General features: G+C 36.9%; 2 protein-coding genes across 2 annotated transcripts in view; both read left to right on the top strand.

Moving 5' to 3' along the window:
* Nucleotides 1–20722, top strand: part of LOC132189348 (uncharacterized) — a 28843-nt gene extending 8121 nt beyond the window's left edge. Inside the window, exons 7-25 of the mRNA XM_059604055.1 lie at nt 1079–1228; nt 2308–2347; nt 2565–2622; nt 2742–2824; nt 3071–3169; nt 3314–3429; nt 3549–3667; nt 4469–4539; nt 4661–4766; nt 5211–5350; nt 7924–8082; nt 8160–8263; nt 8490–8665; nt 9907–10096; nt 10413–10512; nt 17334–17502; nt 18086–18168; nt 18295–18371; nt 20172–20722. Of these exons, the coding sequence (XP_059460038.1) occupies nt 1079–1228; nt 2308–2347; nt 2565–2622; nt 2742–2824; nt 3071–3169; nt 3314–3429; nt 3549–3667; nt 4469–4539; nt 4661–4766; nt 5211–5350; nt 7924–8082; nt 8160–8263; nt 8490–8665; nt 9907–10096; nt 10413–10512; nt 17334–17502; nt 18086–18168; nt 18295–18371; nt 20172–20343 (2212 nt within the window). The 3' untranslated portion in view covers nt 20344–20722. The remainder of the gene's footprint in view (nt 1–1078; nt 1229–2307; nt 2348–2564; nt 2623–2741; nt 2825–3070; nt 3170–3313; nt 3430–3548; nt 3668–4468; nt 4540–4660; nt 4767–5210; nt 5351–7923; nt 8083–8159; nt 8264–8489; nt 8666–9906; nt 10097–10412; nt 10513–17333; nt 17503–18085; nt 18169–18294; nt 18372–20171) is intronic.
* An 882-nt stretch (nt 20723–21604) lies between these two features.
* The window catches only part of LOC132189423 (uncharacterized), a 1068-nt gene continuing 372 nt past the window's right edge, over nt 21605–22300 (top strand). Inside the window, exons 1-3 of the mRNA XM_059604163.1 lie at nt 21605–21943; nt 22060–22113; nt 22228–22297. Of these exons, the coding sequence (XP_059460146.1) occupies nt 21767–21943; nt 22060–22113; nt 22228–22297 (301 nt within the window). The 5' untranslated portion in view covers nt 21605–21766. The remainder of the gene's footprint in view (nt 21944–22059; nt 22114–22227; nt 22298–22300) is intronic.

The raw sequence follows: 22300 nt of genomic DNA, 5'->3' as shown, positions 1-22300 counted from the left end.
CACTCGGTGTTCACGAAGAGAGGAGTTAGCTGCTTGCATTTCCTTGATGAAATGATCCCACTCAAACCCACGACGTCCTTCAGGAATGTTGATTGAGCCACACCTTCTTCTTCCATCGAATTCCTCCACTGTCAGGAAGCATCCATGCTTGTTAGAGCACTTCTGAGCAATAATTCTAGGGTATCCGGCTCTGGATTGATCCCAAAACACTTCAGAATTGTGCACTACCACCAAATCATCCACTATGCGCACCATCCAGGCTAGCTCATCCTTTTTTAGAAAGATGGACCTTTTGATTCTATTGCTCCTCTAAAAAATCCTCAGCCCTGATGCCCCTACCTTGATCAACACCTCAAACTCCTTGGACTCCACCGTCCACCTCCTCGGCCCAGCCATGACACAACCAGAAACTAAAATATATCAAAGCATCTAATCAAACTTCTACATACTACAGTGTTAGATATTCAATATAGTTAAGCCAAAATTTGGTGTAAGGTCACTATGGTTTAAAATGATGCCTGGGAAAGTTCACACTAAGCCAAACTGTGACCAACACTCAGTCTTCACCTCTTGTAATAAACTAAATTTTACTTGGTGAATATTGGAAGTCTTTTTTTTTGGGTTAAATGCTTAAGTGGATTTTGATTGTTTTGAGGATACTGGGAATCATTTGCTTGGATGGCGAATTGCCATTTTCCTTGCATGACACATATATAGTCTTTCTGGGTGCTTTCATCAATAATAATACCTTTCTGTATTTGCTTGTATGGGTTCTGCTCAGATCTTTCTACTAGATTGTGTTTGGATGTTCTGTTTGGCTAGCTCCATGAAAACCTTCTTTAGTTAATTGCTTTAGGGGACATTGCATATCCGCATAGTGACTGTTCTCTGTGAACTTCATTTCTCCAATCAAATGGCATATTTGGTTATGATGAGTAACTTCTTCCTTTTACGTATTCTTTTTTGTTCATTATTTGCAAACACTGAAATTTGAACTCACATAATTCATACATGCCATGTGTGTCCGACTTTTATCTCCTTTATGCATTTAGTAACTCTCTTAGTTCATTGCTTACAGGGATGACAAGGGTGCTCTTTGGCAAGTTGATGTGGATATGATGGATGTTCTTTTCAATAGCCTTGTTGAATATCTTCAGCTTGAAAAAGCATATAACATTTTCATTTTGAATCCTAAGCGTGATCTAAACAGAGCTAAATATGGATACCGGTGAGTATGTTAGTAAGCATCCTTGTTTTTTCTTTTATTCAGGCTTTATTTGGTTTGGCGTAAGTTTTTTTATGGAAAATGTTTTTTGTATTTTCTTGTGTTTAATGCAATTGAAAATAGTTAGTCAAAAGTAGAGCTGGCTAATTTTGACACGATCTGTGAACTAGACACGAAATTAGAGGGTTAGAGTTTGGTATAAACGGGTAGACCTGCTCGACCCATTTAATAAATGGGTCAATCACGGGTCAAACCGCTTGACCCATGGCTTGACCCGCGGCTTGACATGTGGGCTGACCCGCTTGACCCGTGAAATTATATATATATAAAAAATAAATACAGGTTTAAACAAGTCAAATGGGTCATGTCGGGCCACTCGTGGGTTGTGTTAGGGTTGAACGGGTTGACCTTTTTAATCAAACGGGTCATGTTCGGATTAACCTTTAACGGGCTGGTGGGTCAAGTGGTTCGACCCAAACCCGACATGCCAACCCTTATTGCCAGCCCAAAAGAAAAACTTTTCATTGTCAATGGAATATTATACCCGGTTAGGTAGAAAAAGGCTTATGTTTTGATGAAGTGGAAACCATGTCTTGGACCATGGTTGTACCCTTTTTCTACCTTCCTCTGACACCCCTCTTGTGCCACCACCACCACCACCTCCAAACTCCTCCATGTTGCCAACCTCACCTCGTAGATAATCCTAAACAACAACTATGCCATGAACCATACATCCCTTACCCTAGCAGAGTAATAAGAGATAATTCACTAATTGACCATCTTTTTGGCATATGTATATTTATCTGATTGTGTATGATGTATTGATGTTAAGTTTTTCTAATCGATTGGCATAATCTTCAGATTTCGTATCTTTCTTTCAGATTTCTTATCTTTCTTTTTGTCTTAATGTGTATGATAATGGGACATACTTAATTTGTAAAGACACTGGCAATTTCTTTATCATGTTTAATGTTTTAGTATGTTTTGGATACTGCCTTATTTATTTATTAATTTTAGCTTGAATTTAGTTTAGTTTTTAAACTGGTTTTTTTTTATTATTATATTTTTTTTAAATGATGCAGGAGAGGTTTATCTCAGTCAGAAATCGACTTTCTGAAAGAGGTAGTTTCTTTGTTGGCTTTTCATTTCCTTTGCCATTCCTCAACTATGTGTTACAATTTTTTAGGTTCTTCATTGTTCATTCAACATATAAATGGTCTGCCTCTAGTTAGTATGCTAGGTTTAATGTATTTCTAGCTGGATAATTGTTGCTACAAAATTTTCCGCTGCATTCATTTTATTTATGGAGCTGGTGCTGACAAGAACTTTTATTGTACAGAACAAGGATTTGCAAACAAAAATTCTTCAGTCAGGAAATATCCCGGAAACTGTGCTTGGTATTAAAGTTTCCTTTCTAACTTCTTCCATTTTAGTTGTCAGAAAATACTGGAATTTTCTGTTCATTTACTAGTACGTTCTTCAAGTTGAATCATTCTAAACATCAAATGATCCACAGCTCTTGATAAAATTAAGAGACCTTTGTATGAGAAGCATCCAATGGCAAAGTTTGCCTGGACAATAACTGAAGATACTGACACGGTTAGTATAATTTCTTCAACTGTTAAAAATAGTGAATATCTTTTTTTCCTGAGAAGTATGAGATTCAATTCAATGTGAATGTATGGATATGTCAAAATTTCCTGGTAAAATTGTTATTAGTAATATGCTTCCTTTGAACATTTTCAACCATAAACTTGTTGCAAGTTTTATTGTAATTTTAGAGCCTTCCTCTTTTCAATCTATTGTACGGTTTAGATGCTATCTGGGTTCATTTACAATTTTCAGGTGGAATGGTACAATGTTTGCCATGATGCGCTGAATAATGTTGAGAGGTTGTATCAAGGGAAGGACACCGCATATATTATCCAGAGCAAAGTTTTACAGGTATATGGTCTTCTGCGTGTGTGTGTGTGTGTGTGTGTTTGTGGATATTATATGCGTACCAATTTAGTGTTATAGAAGAAAGCCTTTTAAAGGTCAGTTCTTTTACAGTTTTACTAATCATTTTCAATTTTCCATGGTCTCAAGTTATTGAAAGGGAAGAATGAAGATATGAAGCTTTTTTTTGAAAAGGGATTAAAATCTGGGGATTTTGGTGATTTCCATGAAGAATGTCTCACAGATACATGGATTGGAAAAGACAGGTTCAATCTCTCTCTCTCTCTCTCTCTCTCTCTCTCTCTCTCTAACACATACACAAAGTAACAAGTGACAAATAGATAATTGGAACACTGATGCATACTATTCATACATACTGCATCAGGTGGGCATTGATTGATCTAAGTGCAGGTCCTTTCTCATGGGGACCTGCTGTTGGTGGAGAAGGTGTGCGCACAGAATTAAGTTTACCAAACGTGGAAAAAACGATTGGTGCAGTTTCAGGTACTGCTGATACCTCTCTCATCAGTGCTCATTCATTTGTATGTAATGATGTGTGCACAATTCCCCTGTGCTGTGACAGCGTTTTCCAGTATTTTTTTAATGTTTTTATTTTAGTCAGTTCCCCAGTTATGATGAGTGGGTTTGATGTTAGAGACGACCTTAGTAGAATTGAAGGATTTATTCTTTAAGACTCTTTTGTTGGGCTGCTGCCTCGTGTTATAGTTTTTCGGATTTTCATGCTTTTGGAGATCTCTTATCCGCTACTTGCTAGGCCTAGGCTTCTCTCATGTATAATTCATGTGTACTTGGGTTGCGCCTGTGCCTTTTAATGAATTTGTGATTACTTAAAAAAAAAAGAAAAAAAAAGAATGTTCTGAGCAAAACATAAGATATCCTTTGGCAGCCTCAAACATTGTAATATAAGTTGGTTTATGTGATTTGCATAGCCATGATGGCATTGGGCATTTTATTGTGTGTGTTTTAAATATATTAAATAAATTTTGTTCCTCTGTCTATTGATGTTTTACAGTTAAAGCCGTGTTATGTAAATTTGGTACTTTCATATCTGTTGTGCACGCTGTTAGTTCGTTGTAGTGGTGCTTAAGTAGCTAGACGATAAGTTGTTATCTATGTTTTTTAATTGCCACTTGGACACATTGTAGACTCGTGTCAAACAATCAGGAGTTAGGATACATTATGTTGGCTTTTTAAGCATTGACTCAAGTGTGTAGTTGGATAATGCATTGTTGAGTTCTTTAGTTTCTGCTCATAATTAATTTTGACTTTTCTTGTGGCATGCAGAACTTTCTGAAGATGAAGCTGAAGATCGATTGCAAGATGCTATTCAGGAAAAGTTTGCCGTATTTGGTGATGTATGTGCATTAGAGTGAATATAAATATTCACTAAATATGTTAGGTTTCCAGTTCTTGCATTGCACATTAGTAAGGCTTCTGTTGTCGTGTTTTAATTAATTGTACATTCATATGTTGCAGAAAGAACATCAGGCCATTGATATTCTTCTTGCTGAGATTGATATATATGAGCTTTTTGCTTTTAAACATTGCAAGGGAAGAAAGGTTAAGCTTGCTCTTTGTGAAGGTAATCTTGTTCTTTGTGGTAACAAGTTTGGGTTGTTAGTTTTATTTAAACCTTTTCTGTTTTGTTTTTTTTTTTGGGGGTGGGAGGTTGCCAACCTTGTTAATTTACTTATAATGGACTTGCTTCGTTGTTTGTGAAGAAGAACTCTGTTCTCAGTTTTTTTCAATGCAATTTTATTTTATTTTATTTATTTATTTTTTTGTGTAGAGATAAAAGGTGTAATCATGCTTTTTTATTTTGATATCTATGATACATAACAGCTGGGAATGACAAAGGCTTGTTTTTCTTTTACTTTAATTTTCAAAACACTATTTGTATCCTTTTTGATATAATGTTTTTGTTTTATGAATATAATAATTATGGTTTGACATATTTGGTTTCTTGCTAAATTTTTTGCTTGAAATGGCTTGTGGATCATACATCTTTTAATGTTTATGAATTCAGAACTTGACGAGAGAATGCGGGATTTGAAGAATGAGCTTCAGTCTTTTGAAGGTGAAGGATATGATGATAGTCATAAGAGAAAGGCCATAGAGGCATTAAAACGAATGGAGAACTGGAATTTGTTCAGTGATACTTATGAGGTATGCCTGTTTGTCTATTTCTGACGGCTTGTGTTATTTTTCTTCTTGTAATGTGAAAATAATTACTCAAAGACTCAAAAAATGGGGTTGAATAGGTGTTCACAATATAATGCGGAATTTAAAAATTAACCATCACAACAACCACTCAATTAAGCAGCACAATCAAGAGTTAAAATTCTGCAGCAGTTAAATAAGAATAAAACACAAAATATCAATCATCACACACAATCAACACAAGTAATTTGGTGACAAAGTGCGAACCTTTTAAAGAACTCTTCAAAAGTAAAGCCACTCCGAAGCAGCCAAACCTAGGAAATCAATCTAATATAAAGAATAAGAGATTACAAGTTGTTCACACTTACAAACCTTTGTAGTTGACTCACCCTTGTACTAGACAACCGACCTGCTTGCCCTCTACCACAGTAGCTCCTCTAGAACCTCTAGACAATTCTTCTACTTGAGCTCCTTTACTAGAACTACGATAGGATGAAGGCTTTTTGTGAAGAAAAATGGTTTGTGTGGTTTAACAAAACAAACTCTAAGAGAGGAGAAGCATGAATGCTCTAGAACCAAAGAAAAAGGTCTCTTAGCACTATTCAAAATGCCCTAAAAGCTTGTCTTTGGACGTGCATGAGAAGTCCTTAAATAGGCTTGCAAAACTTGAGCTTCAGGAAAAATAGTATCTTTATGTACTGTAGATTTTTTGCTTCAGTTCGAATTGGTTACAGTTCCTTGTGAGTTTTTGTGCAAAAACAAGGATTTCTTAAGCGGCCAGTTCGAATTGCACTTGGAATGGCAGTTAGGATGGGCCATTCTGTCTAGCTTTACAGTATTACAGCTCGTTTTGACCCATCAACATTGGAATTGGAAAAGTTTCATGAAATACAAAATGTAGCATTTTGAATTAGTTTGCCAAGTTGACCAAGTTTGTCTTCATATGATTTCGAAATAAGAAGTTATGATTATTTTACTCCGACTGGGTCAGCATGAACAGCCTTGAAACACTGTTAGTTCGAATTGACTTGGCACGGAAAATAGAACGGCCAACTCTGGAAGACTTTAGTTCGGATTGAAATGGAATGGAACTTAGAACATAAGCTTCTGGCTGAAATTCAAGGTCTTCAGTTCGAGCAAACTTGAAACAGAAGCTTCTGTCTGAACTTCAAAGTCTTTAGTTCAAACTAACTTTGAATGGAACTTTGAACAGAAGGTTCTGTGAAAGCTTCAGAGTGCTTGAAACATTGTCCGTTTGAATTGACTTAGAACGGATGAATTTGTCTGACTTGATTTTGCTCATTACTTAGTGTTAAAGTTTGTATGAACGGTTTAGACACAAAAGGCGGAGGTTATTATATTATTCAACTTACACAACTTATGTTAATCTAATACAAGCATCCTATTATATAGGATTAGGAAAATACCATAAAGACTAAACTACCCCAAAACCCTAATAACTCAAACCCTAACTCTTCTAACACTCCCCCTCAAGCTGGAACATAGACATCATATGAATCTAGCTTGGAAGATACAAGCAAAAGAAAAACAATTAGAAAAACATACTCTAACACTCCCCCTTAAGCTGGAACATCTTGGAGCACACAATACAAAGACTCATACTAATAACAAGATAATGTAATAAAACTTCAAGGTCGGTCGAAAACTCGTCGGAAACTGCAACAACCAAGCTTTGATCGGATCTCGCCACAAAATATGAAGGCCAGTCGGATACAACAATTACTTGATTGGGTCTCGCCATAAAACACCAAGGATGGTCAGATACATCGATCACCAACAACCAAGATTTGATCGGATCTTGCTGCAAGCACCAAGGCCGGTCGGATACAACAATCACTAACAAGAGGTGATCGGGTCTCGCGTAAAACACCAAGGCCGGTCGGATACATCGATCACTTACAACCAACAACCACATTTCACATGAACAACCAACGAATTTCGCCGCAAAACAACTACTGGAAAAAAAAAAAAAAAAAAAAAAAACCACCTTCTCTGGAGCTTTGCTGAAGACATGCCGGAACTTCAAAACTGGCCGGAGACAAGCATACCACATTGGTAGAACCAAAAACAGAAGCAAAACACTGAAAACATAACATAGACAGTTACTATAGGCTCGTCGGAGCTTCATCAGAGTTTCTCCGGAACTCACCGGAGATACTATGTTATAGTTTGTATGAATGATTTAGACACAATAGGCGGAGGCTATTATATTATTCAACTTATACAACTTATGTTAACCTAATACAAGCATCCTATTATATAGGATTAGTGAAATACCATAAAGACTAAACTACCCCCAAAACCCTAATGACTCAAACCCTAACTCTTCTAACACTTAGTTTGAAGTAAGACCCAAATTTTGAACTTTACAGAAAAATCGTAAGTACATTTTGTCGAATTTAAAAACAAATACACTAAAGTGTTTTGAACACTGAATTAGCCAAATCTAAAATCTAACATGATGATTGTGCATTTTCAATAAGAGAATTCAATTTCTACTTATCAAAAAATAAGAGAATTCAATTTCTATCAGCATTAATTATTTTGTTTATGTGCAGGAGTTCCAAAACTACACAGTTGCACGGGATACTTTTCTTGCACATCTAGGTGCAACATTGTGGGGATCTATGAGACACATTATATCACCTTCCATTGCTGATGGTGCTTTCCATCATTATGAGAAGATATCCTTCCAGTTGTTTTTTATCACGCAGGAGGTATGATGTTAGTAGATTCAAAGAGCTTCAATGAAATTGAAATTTATTTTATCCTTACTCTGATTCTTTTGTTGCAGAAAGTTAGAAACGTTAAGCAATTGCCTGTAGATCTTGAGGCTATCAAGGATGGACTTTCCTCTTTGTTATTACCTTCTCAGAAAGCTATGATCAGTGAGCACATGTATGCATCTGTCATTGGTGCTTGATTTCTTTAGTTTGTGTTTAAAAAAGTTTTTTTGCCTTGAATTGTTACGAGTTGTGAGCTCATATGAAGACTTTATTGTTGTTGTTATTATTATTATTATTTTTTTGTTTTTTTTGTTTTTGCTTTTAGTGATAAGGTGTTGGACTTGTTACTCCTTTCCACTTTTATATGTCTGCTTTATTGATGTGGACAAGGTTTGTAGGTTACCTCTATCCGAAGAGCCTGCTTTGGCAATGGCCTTTTCGGTTGCACGAAGAGCAGCAGCTGTCCCCCTATTACTTGTTAATGGAACATATCGGAAAACAATACGTACCTATCTTGATTCTTCGATTCTCCAGTATCAGTTGCAGAGGCTGAATGATCATGGTTCTCTTAAAGGTTTTCTCTGCTTCCTTGAAATGCTCATCTGTTCTTGAAACTTGATTAAGTATAGGATTGGATTGTCTCATCGATGAACAGAAATATTTTCTTTTAGTAATTATATCCAACCTACCAAAATTGATCATTCTGTTTATTTTGTGCAACTTGGAATATTGTGTCTAAATTTGTATTAAGATTCTAGAAATGGGTGGAAAATGTGAGCCAAACATCTCTCTCAAGTCGGATGATTTACAATTCAAATATAGTGGAATGTGGAAAGTTTTAGACATGATCGAATGCTTGTTGCTGAAATAAGTCTTTTACTACTTTCAAATATTGTTCTCTGTGCATTGTAAATGAAGATGTGGGACATTTAGGAAAAGAATCTTGGTTTTTTCAAGAGGCATGGTTGCCCTCATATTTTAGGGGAAATTAATAGGATAATGCATGGGTTAAAAATTTCTTGGTTATGTTGAACAAAAGAAAGAAAAAAAAGGAAAGGAAAAAATGATGAATAGAGAAAATGCTGATGGTTAATATATATTGGCGCCTAGCTTGGTACTTAGTAAACATTACACTGCTCAATAGCTTTTAGATGGATCAACATTTTACTAATCCTCCTCTTTACATATTCTCCACATGCCTGTCATGCTTTTCAGAATTCAAGAGATTTCCCATCTATAAAATGTTCAAAAGTATAGTTTTATTATATTTTATGAATAAACTAATCATGAGTTTATTGATTGGATGCTAAATGACATCCAGTTAATTTTAAATTTTACGTATGTGATAAGCATCAATGTGAATCGGTAAAATGCTGATCCATTAGAAAAAGAAAATTAAGCAGTGTAACATTAACCAAGTGCTAAATTGGGTGTAAGTGTAACTTTATCCTTCGATATATGTGTATATATATATAAATAGTTGTACACATTCTAGGAACTACATTGCATAACTTCAACCAATGAATTCTCATGCATCTTCTCATCATCAAATTGGCTGGGATAATTCTTTTTGTTTTCTTGTAATATCTTTTCATCTTTTCTACTTTACTCTCTCTCTTGGATGGCCGCTTGGCTTGCTCCTTTAAAGATTAGTTTTTCTGATTTCCTTTTTCATTTCTCTCCCTCTTAGGCGCTCTCTTTATACTTCCCGTGTATGTGGTTGCGCCCCTCTGCGCTTTGCTTTATATCATTATTACTTATCAAAAAAAAAAAAATCTAGAAGAAACATTAGAATTTCTTTGTTGAATAATGCAGGGGTACATGCCCATAGCAGATCCATACTTGAAGTTCCAATATTTTGGTTCATCCATGGCGAGCCACTGTTAGTTGACAAGCATTATCAGGCAAAGGCACTTTCTGACATGGTTATTGTTGTTCAGTCAGGGGAGTCATCCTGGGAAAGCCATCTTCAGTGTAACGGGCACTCGCTTTTGTGGGATTTGAGGTCGGTCTTCTAGACATGTAGGCCTGTTTGGTTCCTCCACAACTCTCACTTTGATCTTCAACTTAAACTTGCTTTATAAAGCTTTTGTTGCAATTGATATTTAGCCACAAGCAATGTATGTTTGTGATCTCGTATGTTGTACTTTCCGATTGTGATATGATTCCTTTGCATGCTCATATTCGTGCTCTTGCTTGTATGCCAAGAATTATTTTTGAAAAAGGACCACCAATTATGACAATTTGCATAGAAGAATGTTTTTTTATGAACAAAAAGCATCACCAATCATGACAAATTTATTTATCTCCCCCAAAATCAGGAGGCCCATAAAAGCTGCATTGGCTGCTGCTTCAGAGCATCTAGCTGGTTTGCTTCCTCTTCATCTTGTCTACAGTCAAGCCCATGAGACTGCTATTGAGGTATGTCGTATGCTTTGATGAAAAAGTATACTGATACATTGTTTTCAATTGTGATTAATAATCAAAGAAACACCATGAGATAGCCTAGGTAAGTTTCCCCCCGAATGATATGATGAGGTTGTACAAGATTCTTTTATGCAGGCATTATTCTTCCATGTTCTTTGCCTAAGTCCTGCATGTTCTTTATATATATAGTCTAATGAATTCCAGGAGAAGAGGGGAAAGGAGATCTTTGTTTTGCTGAAAGGACTTAGGGAAATTTAGCTTGAGGTGGCTGTGATCAACAATGGAGGAGCTAATAAGGGGAGAGAATTTAAGTGATCTTTATAGGTCATTTAGGTTTGGGGGGATGTAGTGTATATTGCCCATAGGCGTGCGAATAACCATGGGAGTTTTTGGAGCTATTGGAGTACAGCGTATGAGGGCGGCAAAGTTTCCTTGTTATACCGGAGGGACGTGAAGGAAGAGGATGGGGTGACTGTTGATTAGATGAGGAAGGTGGTCAATTTTCTTGAGCCTCATGGTAAGGTTAGGAGCAGTGAAGAAAACTGCGGAGAGGGGCATCGAGTGGGATGCCATCACGGGGACTGGATGTATTTGGGGTCAAGAGGGGCATCGAGTGGGATAATGTGGGATAGGATGATAGTGGAGAAGATTGAGGATTGTGTGGGAACTTATTTAGTAGCGTGTTCCTTTAAAAGTGTTAGTGATAATGTTGATTTGGCATTTGTGGGGGTGTTTTGTTCAAATGATGATGTTGAACGGAGATATCTTTGGGAGGAACTAGTTTGCATTGTGAGTTGGTGGGAGCTGCCGTGGTGCATTTGTGGTGATTTCAATCTTCATTTTCGTGTAAAAAATTAGGTGAGTCTAGACAATCAGTGGCTATGCTAGAGTTTTTAGAATCTATATTTGATCAGGGACTTATGGACATCCCTCTTGTTGGTGGGAGTTTTATTTGGTCAGATAATCGAGAATTGCAGTCATGGTCTCGATCTGATAGGTTTCTATTATCTCTGGAGTGGGAGGAACGTTATCCTGATTTTTTAGGGGAGACTCCATAGAATCATACCAGATTGGGTTGTGGTGTGGTGAGTAGGGGGAGTAGGTACCTTTTTATGAGCAATGCAGAGAGGGGTAGTAGGTACTTTAGGTTTGAGAATATGTGGTTGAAGTCGGAAGGCTTTGTGGATCAGGTGAAAATATGATGGGTGCCTGTAGTTATCAGGTTTCTCCTAGCTATGTGTTGGCTCAAAAATTGAAAGTATTGAAATCAAACTTGAAGAAATACAATGAGGAGGTTTTTGGTAATGTAGGGAAGCTGAAAAAGGAGATGATGAAGGGTCTCTGTGAGATGGTTATGATTGCAGAGTAAAGGCCTGTTACTATCACGGAAAGGTTAAGGAAGGAAGATATTTCTAGTGATCTGGAGAGGATTTATCCTTCTCAAAGAAGTGAGTTGGAGGCAGAAGTCAAGGGCCTTTTGGTTGAGAGAGGGAGATAAAAATACTATTTTCTTTCATTGTTTGGCAAATTTGCATAGAAGACATAACTCGGTGGAGTCTTTAGTTGTAAACGAGACCATGTCATTTGATTCTGCAGAAATAAAGGAAAATTTGAATTTCTACAAACAGTTGTATTTTGAACCATATAATTGGTGACCAAAGTTGGATGGCCTCTCTTTCCTTTCCATTGATGCAGAGGAAATCATTTGGATGGAGAGACTTTTTAGGAAAGTGAAGTATTGGAGGTGGCAAGAGAATTTAATGGGGATTAAGGCTTGTAGGGGTGTATACGCGTTACAGTTAGTGGTTATTGCTTAAAACTGCTAACCGCACCGCCTTAGGTGGCTAGCAGTTTTTTAGAGATAGGCGAAGACGGTTAATAACCGCTAACTTGTACGCATCACAAAAACCATAAATAGATGAAATTTGTTGAGGAGATAAATGCTAACCCCTGTCAAATCACCAGCTCTTAGACGTGACCCTCTTGCTTGTTGTGTTTGGGTTTGCTCTCCAAGGATGATGACTCGAGGGGACAGGAGTAATTATTGAATATATTCAGCTTGACACTGATGATACTGATTATCTGGAAATCTAGGCAGTTTTGTTGTTTAAACAACAAGCTGTTTGACAGGCAAGGAATTTGGCCTTATATTCTATTGAAACTATTAGAATTTACTAGTGTTTGTATTTGAGTAACTTGGACTAGTTTGCAAGTTTTTCGAGAGGTAGATCAGAGTTACTAGCTTATGTTTTTTTTTTCCGCTGGTGAGTGACTGGGTTATGTATTTTGTTGACACGTATTCATGTAATTTCTTTGGCACCATAAATAATGTAATTTGCAATTTTTCTACTATTAACATCTTTATACATACCTATATGCGTTCATACATGTGTGTATGCATTACAAACAGGTCACGAACTAATGGGATCATTTGTGATGGTAATAACATATGCTATTTCTTAGTGGATGAGAGAAAAGACGTGCCAACGTAGAGAAAAAATGTGCTATTTCTTAGTGGTGGGTTGTGATAGTATAAGGGGAGGCGGTTAATAACCGCCTCCACCTACCCTTAAGACCATTAACCGCACCCGTTATAATGTTAGCGGTTTTTGCCAACTACATACCAAAGTGGTTATGCTGTTATGCGGCTAGCGGTTAACGATTATTAGCGGTTAATAACCGTTTCGTTTGTACATTCCTAGGCTCCAGGAATTGACAGGTTTTCTATGGCTTTTTCCTAGAAGTGTTGGGTGGTATTTAAAGAGGACATTATAGAAATTTTTTAAGGAATTTCATAGACGGGGAAAATTTGAGAAGAGTTTTAATGCTTCCTTTGTGTCCCTCATTCCTAAGAAAGTCGAGGCAGTGGAGATTAAGGTTTTCTATCCTTTTAGTTTAGCCGGTGGAGTTTATAAATAATTTCGAAGGCCCTAGCGAACAAGTTGAAATTGGTATTGGGGAAGATTGTTTCAAACTCAAATAATGCATTTATCAGAGGTAAACAATTCTGGATTGTCGGATTAGATATGGGGAACCAGGACTGTTGTGTAAATTGAATTTGGAGAATACATGTGATCATGTTAATTGGAAGTTTCTGTTATATTTGTTGAAGAGATGTGGCTTTGTGGAGAGATGGCCACGTTGGATAGAACATTGCATAGCAACATTGTCGGTTTCCATTTGTGTTAATGGTTCTTCATCTGGTTTCTTTAGCAATTCACGTGGATTGAGACAAGGGGATCCATTATTTCCTTTATTGTTTGTGATTGTTATAGAGGCATTAAGTAGGATGATGTTTGATACTGTGTACTTAGAGGCGCATTGCGCTTTTTTTTTTGAGATATTCAACATTATTTATCTAAAAAAAAAAAAAGTAGGATGATGTTCGTGATTGTGGATAGAGGACTTTTATCAAGAGTTTTGGTGTGATGGAGGAATGAAAGATGATAATGTCTCATTTATTGTTTGCAGATGATATTTTGATCTTTTATGTGGCTAATTGTTAATTGTGAACAACTTCGTATCATGTGATGTCTTTTCTTATGTTTTGAAGTGGTGTTGGGGTTGAAGATTAATTTGTCCAAGTCAGTCATAATTCCAGTAGGTGATGTGAGTGATGAAGAAGGTTTGGTTAGTATTCTTGGGTGTAGAGTGGCTTCTTTGCCAATGAAATATTTGAGTCTTCCTTTGGGAGCTTCTTACTAGGCTTCTACCATTTGGAATGACATTATTGAGAAAATAGAACATTGGTTGGTGGGATGGAAGGGGCTTTATCTATCCAAGGGAGGAAGGATGGCTTTGATAAAAAACACTCTTTCTAATTTATTGACATACATTTGTCTCTCTTCCCTATTCCGGTAGGTATGACTAATATAATTAATATAATTGAAAAACTTCATAGGGACTTTCTATGGGCAGACTTGGCGTTGAGTTTAATTTCCATTTAGTGAAGTGGTCGAAAATTTGTACTCTAGTAAAGTCAGGAGGATGGGGGGTAAAAAATATGATTCAGTTTAATTGAGATTTGTTAGGTAAGGCATTGTGGTGGTATGCTACAGAGAGGGAGGCTTTGAGGAGATCGATGGTGGATACTAACTACTGTAGTTTGAGGGGAGGCTGGTGTTCTAAGGAGGTTGCAGGGCCTTAAAAGTGGGAATGTGGAAATGTATAAGGAGGGGGTGATAAGTTTTTTCTAAATCTGTTAGGTTTGAGATGGGAGATGGATTCAAGGTGTAGTTTTGGCATGATTTATGATGCTGGAAACAGGCATTGAAGATTGCTTATTCGGAATTCCGGAATTATTTAGTATTGCACGCTGCAAAGCTGATTGGGTGGCAGATCATTTGCAGTTCCGAAATGGAAATATTCATTAGAATATTTTCTTTACATGACATGGGCTTGATTGAGAGGTGGAAGTGGTCTCTTATTTCTTTGAGTTTTTGTATTCTCAAAGCGTAAGGCAAGGAGGTGTGGATAGAATTTGCTGGATACCTTCCAAAAGGAAATTTTTTGAAGTAAAGTCCTACTATTGTATGTTATTCATTGCTGTAAGTTCTCCTTTTCTGTGGAAGAGTATTTGGAAAGTTAAGGCCCCTTCAAGAGTGACGTTCTCTGTGTAGACGGTGGCTTTGGGGAAAATCTTTACTTTGGATAACTTAAGAAAAAGGAACATGCCCTTATTCTGAAGAAGTCTGGGGCTTCGGATCTCAAGAACTTTTGCCCTATTAGTCTTGTGAGCGGGGTTTATAAGATCATTGCTAAAGTTCTTGCCAATAGGATGAGGAGGATTGTGCAGAAGATCATTCCCAAAACTCAAAATGCTTTTGTTAAAGGTAGGCAAATCCTAGATTCGGTTCTTATAGCTAATGAATGTCTGGACAGTCGTATGAAATATGGCGAACCAGGGGTGCTTTGCAAGTTGGATATGGAGAAAGCCTATGAGCACATCAATTGGAAGTTCTTGCTGTATTTACTAAAAAGATGTGGTTTTGGGGAGAAATGGTGCTCTTGAATAGCACATTGTATCTTGTTGGTGAGTTTTTCTGTTTTGATTAATGGCTCTCCTTCCGGTTTCTTTGGTAGCTCTTGTGGGGTCAGGCAAGGAGATCCCCTTGCCCATGTACACAAACCTATATGGGACACACTTGGCCAAATAAATGTTGAGCTGCCCGGCCACTTACTTGTGTAGGTGGGTTCCATGTAGACTCACATGTGTTGCCTAAATTGCTGGTAGTTAATTGCACATGTGAAGAGAGATTGTGGGTCAGGATCTACAACAATTAACTACTAGCAATTGTGAGAGGAGAGTCCATATGAGACCCATTGGACCAAATAAATGTTGAGTTGCCTGGCCACTTATTTGCGTAAGTGGATTGCCCTTATTCTGAAGAAGTCTGGGGCTTCGGATCTCAAGAACTTTTGCCCTATTAGTCTTGTGAGTGGGGTTTATAAGATCATTGCTAAAGTTCTTGCCAATAGGATGAGGAGGATTGTGCAGAAGATCATTCCCAAACCTCAAAATGCTTTTGTTAAAGGTAGGCAAATCCTGGATTTGGTTTTTATAGCTAATGAATGTCTGGACAGTCGTATGAAATATGGCGAACCAGGGGTGCTTTGCAAGTTGGATATGGAGAAAGCCTATGAGCACATCAATTGGAAGTTCTTGCTGTATTTACTAAAAAGATGTGGTTTTGGGGAGAAATGGTGCTCTTGAATAGCACATTGTATCTTGTTGCTGCGTTTTTCTGTTTTGATTAACAGCTCTCCTTCCTGTTTCTTTGGAAGCTCTTGTGGGGTCAGGCAAGGAGATCCCCTTGCCCATGTACACAAACCTATATGAGACACACTTGGCCAAATAAATGTTCAGCTGCCCGGCCACTTACTTGTGTAGTTGGGTTCCATGTAGACTCACATGTGTTGCCTAAATTGCTGGTAGTTAATTGCGCATGTGAAGAGAGATTGTGGGTTAGGATCTACAACAATTAACTACCAGCAATTGTGAGAGGAGAGTCCATATGAGACCCACTGGACCAGATAAATGCTGAGTTGCTTGGCCACTTATTTGTGTAGGTGGATTCCATGTAGACTCACATGTGCTGCCTAAATTGCTGGTAGTTAATTATTGTAGATCCTAATCCACAACCTCTCTACACATGGACAACAACGTCAATAACCTGCTTGATTCTAATTTTTTCAAGTTTTTAGATTTTTGTTCCTCTTTTTCTCTATATTAGGGGTTTATCTTGTATATTTCCTTAAGTTGCTAAGTACCAGGGTTGAGCCCCTATATGCTTTTAATGGAATTGAATTGACTTATCAAAAAAAGTCCTGCATGTACTGCATTTAGCCATATGCAGCTTCAGTTATTTCATACCCAAGGATTTTTGTTCCTCTGGTAAATTATTCAAAGATTGATTTTAGATTTTCTGGCTTAATATAAAAAAAAAAAAAAATTAATGCAAAACTCAAATGAAAGATGCAGCTTAAAAAATTAAATGTTATACATTCTTTTCTACAGCTTTCTTGTTAGGACTAGTGATGGATTACTAATAACTTTGCCTTGCCAAATTCTTCCATGTTCAGTCTAGATGTGTAGCATTGTCATATACTTGCCATTTTAATCTTTTGATTTACTGCTCTGTGTATCTCTTTACACACAGGTGCTAGTGTCTTTGTTTGTGTGGTTGTACATATGCATGCTTGTTTGTGCTTTGAGATTTTTGGAAAAGTTCTATTTAGTTAGCATTCCTGTCATGTATTAGTGGAACTACCATTTGTCTTTGAAATAAATGAATGCAAATTGTGCAACTTGACAGGATTGGATATGGTCAGTAGGAAGCAACCCTTTTTCCATTACTTCTCAAGGCTGGCACATATCTCAGTTTCAGTCTGATACAATTGCACGGAGCTATATCATTACAACACTTGAAGAGTCCGTTCAACTTGTCAATTCAGCCATTCATCTTCTTGTCATGGAGCATACAAGTATCCTTCCCCTTAGTATTGTAACAACAGAATAATTTAAGTCATTTTTTAATTTTACAATACCCAATATAATGGTGAGAAAGAAGGGCAGCCTTTGCGAAATGTACAAAGCCATGAGTGATGTCCTTGTCAGAGGTGAACGGTGTTGTTAGATCTGGTCAGGCAGCAACGTAGATATTTAGTACTAAAGTGCGCGCCTGAATTTAATGGCCTCTTTATTTTTTGGCAGGTAAAAATTATGGCCTCACTGTTCAGCCAAAAATCGTTACCACTTATTTTAGTGTATAAGAATGTATTAAAAAGTTGTAAAGTTGGCAAATGCTACTACTCGTAACATTATTTTTCTTCTACCTTCTAATCCTAAGGGGTAGCTCAATCGGCTAGGAATCAAGAATCACACCTCATTAAGTGAAAGTCACTAATTCGAATTTCTCCTTCCTCCTCCCTTTGAGCCAATTACTTATCAAAAAGAAATTTCTTCTACCTTCTAATCAAATTTGCTTCTAAGGTTCTATTTTGTCTTGCAATGTTATTGCCATTGGAAATGAAGTTTCTATTAAATGGAAAACTTAACAAAAACCAGCTGAAAAAACCTTTAAACTCTTTCAGTCGCAGGAGCGTGAGCTAGTGAACAAATATAATTATGTTGTCGGTCTGTGGAGAAGGGTGAGTAATAATATTCATTATCTTCTCTCTCCTTTTTTTTTTTTTTGTTCAATTCTGGAATAGTTATTTTGTATTTGTGGAAAGTGTTTAATTTTACAATTGGATAGTAAAAATTTGTGTTTTCAGATTTCATCTATTACTGGAGAGTTGCGCTATGTGGATGCCCTAAGACTGCTATATACTCTAGAGGAAGCATCCAAAGGGTAGGCCTTGAACATTTTTTTTACTGTCACCATTAGTTATATGTAGTGGGTGTAATGAAAATCTCTTTATACAAATCAAAACTGGATGTAGTCTAAATTTCATGTATTTAAACACTCTTGCCATGCCTAGAACGTAGTCAATAGCAAGTTTTGGAATGTCAAACATTATATGCATGACTCTTGGTAGTTTATATTGCATGTTTATTTATGTCTCCATACATGCTCTATAAAAAAAAATTAAAAAATTAATGGACTGCAGAGGCTAAATGAAAAACAACAAAAATAATAAGTCATATATCTTATACATAATCATTCAGCGTACAGATTTTGAAAATCTTAAGTTATGCTTTTTGAAATTTTAATTTAGGGTAAATTGTGCTTTTCCAGCCTAAACTCTAGGATCATTTGTAATTATCAAAAAAAAAAAAAGTGAAAAATGAAAAAAAAAAGAAAAAGAAAAAAAAAAAGAAGCAATATTTGGTCACTGTTAAAAATTTTCCAATATTCGTTTTCTTTAGCATTAATTTCTTCATGGTTATGATGTGATCATAAAATAAAAGAAAAATAAATACGTGATCATGTGATTATGTGATTATGTGATAAATGCATAAATTTAAATCCAAGTATGTGAAAAGTGATAAATTTTAATGATAGGAAGATACTGCATTTGACCCTATACTTGGGGTGTGAAAATGCAATTTACCCTTTTATTTTTATTAGAATCAAAAATTTCTAACAGCAGAAAACTATCAATCATCAATAAATGCAAGTGAATATTATTATAGAAATAATTGGTTTTCTTAAATCTTCCAATAGGCTGGCGACGGATGATTTCCTTAAATGCAAAATTTGAACAAAGAATGAGTCTGTGTGTATACACTATTTTCAGGGAGGGGTTTTTTTTTTTTTTTTTTTTTTTTAGGGGTAATTGTACTTTACCCGCATGTGATTTAGGTCAAGTTTGATTTGTCAATATCTAGTTTAAAAAATTGCTTTTTACTCATATAAGGTTATATCTTTTAATATTGTTTCAGCCCTGATCATTAAAATTCTCATGCGTAAATCACATGCCTCGTAAAGAAAGTCTAAAAATACAATAGAAGCTCATTACAAGTTATAAACCAACAGATGCAATTAGACTTTGGATGGGTAAAGTGTAATTATTTAAACCCAGTTGATTATTTGAACTTGACACAAATCATACATAGGCAAACTGTATTTTTCTTCTTCTTTTATGTTAACTGCTGCTGCAAGCTCCATAAGTTCAGGTAGGAATCGATATTCTGTTTTATTAGTTTTTTTTTTTTTTTCTTCTCAACTGCTTTAGGTTATAGAATATATGCCTTGATGCTTCCTTGCTCTTACAAGGTTCATGCTTGTAAGCATCTTGTGTAAATGGGCTTTATTCCTGTTTTTGATAGATGTTCAAAGCTCTTGGGGGCAAGTTTGTATATCAGAGAGAACAGTGGGAAGGAGAATTAGCAAATTGATGAAAATGACCTAAGAAGCCGTTTATGAAGATTTTTTTTTCTCTCTCCTTCCTTTTGTTCATTCTGAATCCAAATGGAGCCCTAAGAGTCGGGATTTGGTTTCTCTTTACTCAGATGGGCAGAGATCTGTCATATTTGGCTACATAACAAGGGCAGTAGACCTATTTTGGTTTTTGTGCTGATATGTTCCAAGCATCGTTTGTCATTGAATTAGAAATCAGTGCCTATGTCCCTATCTTTTTGGCACCTCATTTGACTTTTGTGTTTTTATGTAAAGTTGGCTTATTTGTGAATCTCATCTCTCTCACAGGTTCGCTGATCAAGTGAATGCAACTATAGTCCTTCTCCACCCAATTCACTGCACAAGAGAAAGAAAAGTACATGTAGTATTTGATATGACAACATTTCCTGCTTTCTTGGCTGTTTTAGTTGTCCTCTATATCGTGTTGAGGCCAAGACGACCGAAACCTAAAATTAATTAAGACTTCAAGGAGAGGTCATGGTTGCAGAGCATTGGGCTAGCGTTCAACATGATGCCTCTGGTGTTGATCAGTTGAGGCTTTCTTGATTGGTCCTTGAGGGGAAGGGTTTTGCAATTTTTTCCCCTGCTAAAATCAGAAACTTTTCTTTTTCCTCCCTATTATAAAGGTTCACAGTTTGAGGCAGCAAAACTGTGTATTCAAATGATGGGAATGAGCCATATTTCAAGATCCACTGGTGCATGTGTACTTATTCATAAGAAAAGCGAAAACTGTATTCGAATGATGGTTGGTCAGAGGGAAATTAGGAATATAATGCAAAATTTTGAATGCAGGTTTTTGGAAGTCTTGAATTATGCTAACCCGTTTCTCATTGATAGTTGATTTGAAAGCATGTTTTTCAGTTTGGAAGTTAGTATAGCTACGGTGCCTATACTTTTAGCAGTCCTTCCTCGAGTACGAGAATCCGTCCGTCTCATAGTTTGACGATGGAAAGCTGAGATTTTGCTTGTTATTACATGATCTCCCGTAGAATTTGGTTCCTTTGGCTTGCGCCATCTGATTCACATTTGCTTCTTTGTGTGAGACAAAATGGAATGATCATGATTTATATTGTGCAGAGGTGCATTTTATATAGAAACTAAAATAACTAATGAATCAAAGCTGGAGAAACCAAGGTAATTGGGACTGTTTGTTTTGATGGGAATGATAAGGGATTTGATCGAAATTTATTGCAATTGAAGTACCATTCTTGCAGTTAGGCCTAGGCAAATTTACCGCCTACCAACTTTCGACCGACTACCACCGATAGCTGACCGACTTCTACCAACACCGCCTAATTAATGGGTGGTAGGCTGAACAAATTTTGTTTTTTTTTTGTTTTTGGGACAGATACGGTTGGGTAGGCGAAATAAAATTCTTTAACCGAATCGACTTTACCGACCACTATTTGGTGTCGGGAAAAAAATTTGGCAGAATAAGTCAGGTGAAATTTTTGACTTTACTGACATTTTGGCGAAACAAAAATTTTCTTACCGACGCTAATATTACCGACCGACGCCTAGGCCTACTTGTAGTAGAAGTAACTTAAATGCTATCGATAATTAAGTATGTGTAATTATCCTTTCACTCTTCCTTAAAAAGAGTGATCACGTTCATATTCGTTCCAACTTGCCCTAAAAAAAAAAAAAAAAACTACAACAAGTAAACTGTAGTTTATTAACGTGGTCCCTGGAACATGGGCCGAGAGTGTGTTCCAATCCAGTCGAAGCTTCTGGAGACCAAACAAGCATATAGAGAGCAGGATCCATCATCCGTCAATTTTGACTAGTCAGTTCAGTCATGTGCACATAGAAGAGTGGTGCATTGAATTGGATGTTTGAAGAGGAAAGGCGTAAGAGTGAGATCCGCAGAGCAGAGCAGTCCTATGGAGGGTGGAGGAGGAGGCGGAGCAGTGTCGGATAAACCAGAAGGAGGAGCGTCCTACACTTATTGGGTGAGGGACGTTAGGGAGGATGCGGCACCGCTCCCGGTTCCTCGCAAGCTCACCCCCGACGATATTCTCAACTCTCAGCCCGCCACCCTCGGCTCCGTTTGGAATTCGGTACCCCTTCTCTTCTCTCTCAGATTCATAACCCCTTTTCCAAAGGTTTCCAATTTTACTTTTGTATTTGTATAAAATATATGTGATCATGATTCTTGTTAATTGATTATACACAGGCTGGAACTTGGGAGGAGAAAAACCTTAATAAGTGGGCAGCTGATAGAATCAAGGTTACCATTTTTCTCACTTTTGCTGGAACGCTTATTGGTGGCCCCTTCTCCTCGCCATTGTGCTTTGTCTATTAGTATTTTTACCATGGTGTTTCCAATATTTCGTTACTGCAGGAGTTACTTGTATCGGCGGGGTCCTTGGAGTTCCCTGGTGGCAAAGCACAGATATCAGATGTGTCGAAATGTG

The sequence above is a fragment of the Corylus avellana genome, chromosome ca8, assembly GCF_901000735.1.
Source record: "Corylus avellana chromosome ca8, CavTom2PMs-1.0".
In the NCBI taxonomy this organism is placed as follows: domain Eukaryota; kingdom Viridiplantae; phylum Streptophyta; class Magnoliopsida; order Fagales; family Betulaceae; genus Corylus; species Corylus avellana.
Note: the sequence above shows the minus strand (reverse complement) of the source record. Positions and strands in the feature narration are given on the sequence as shown.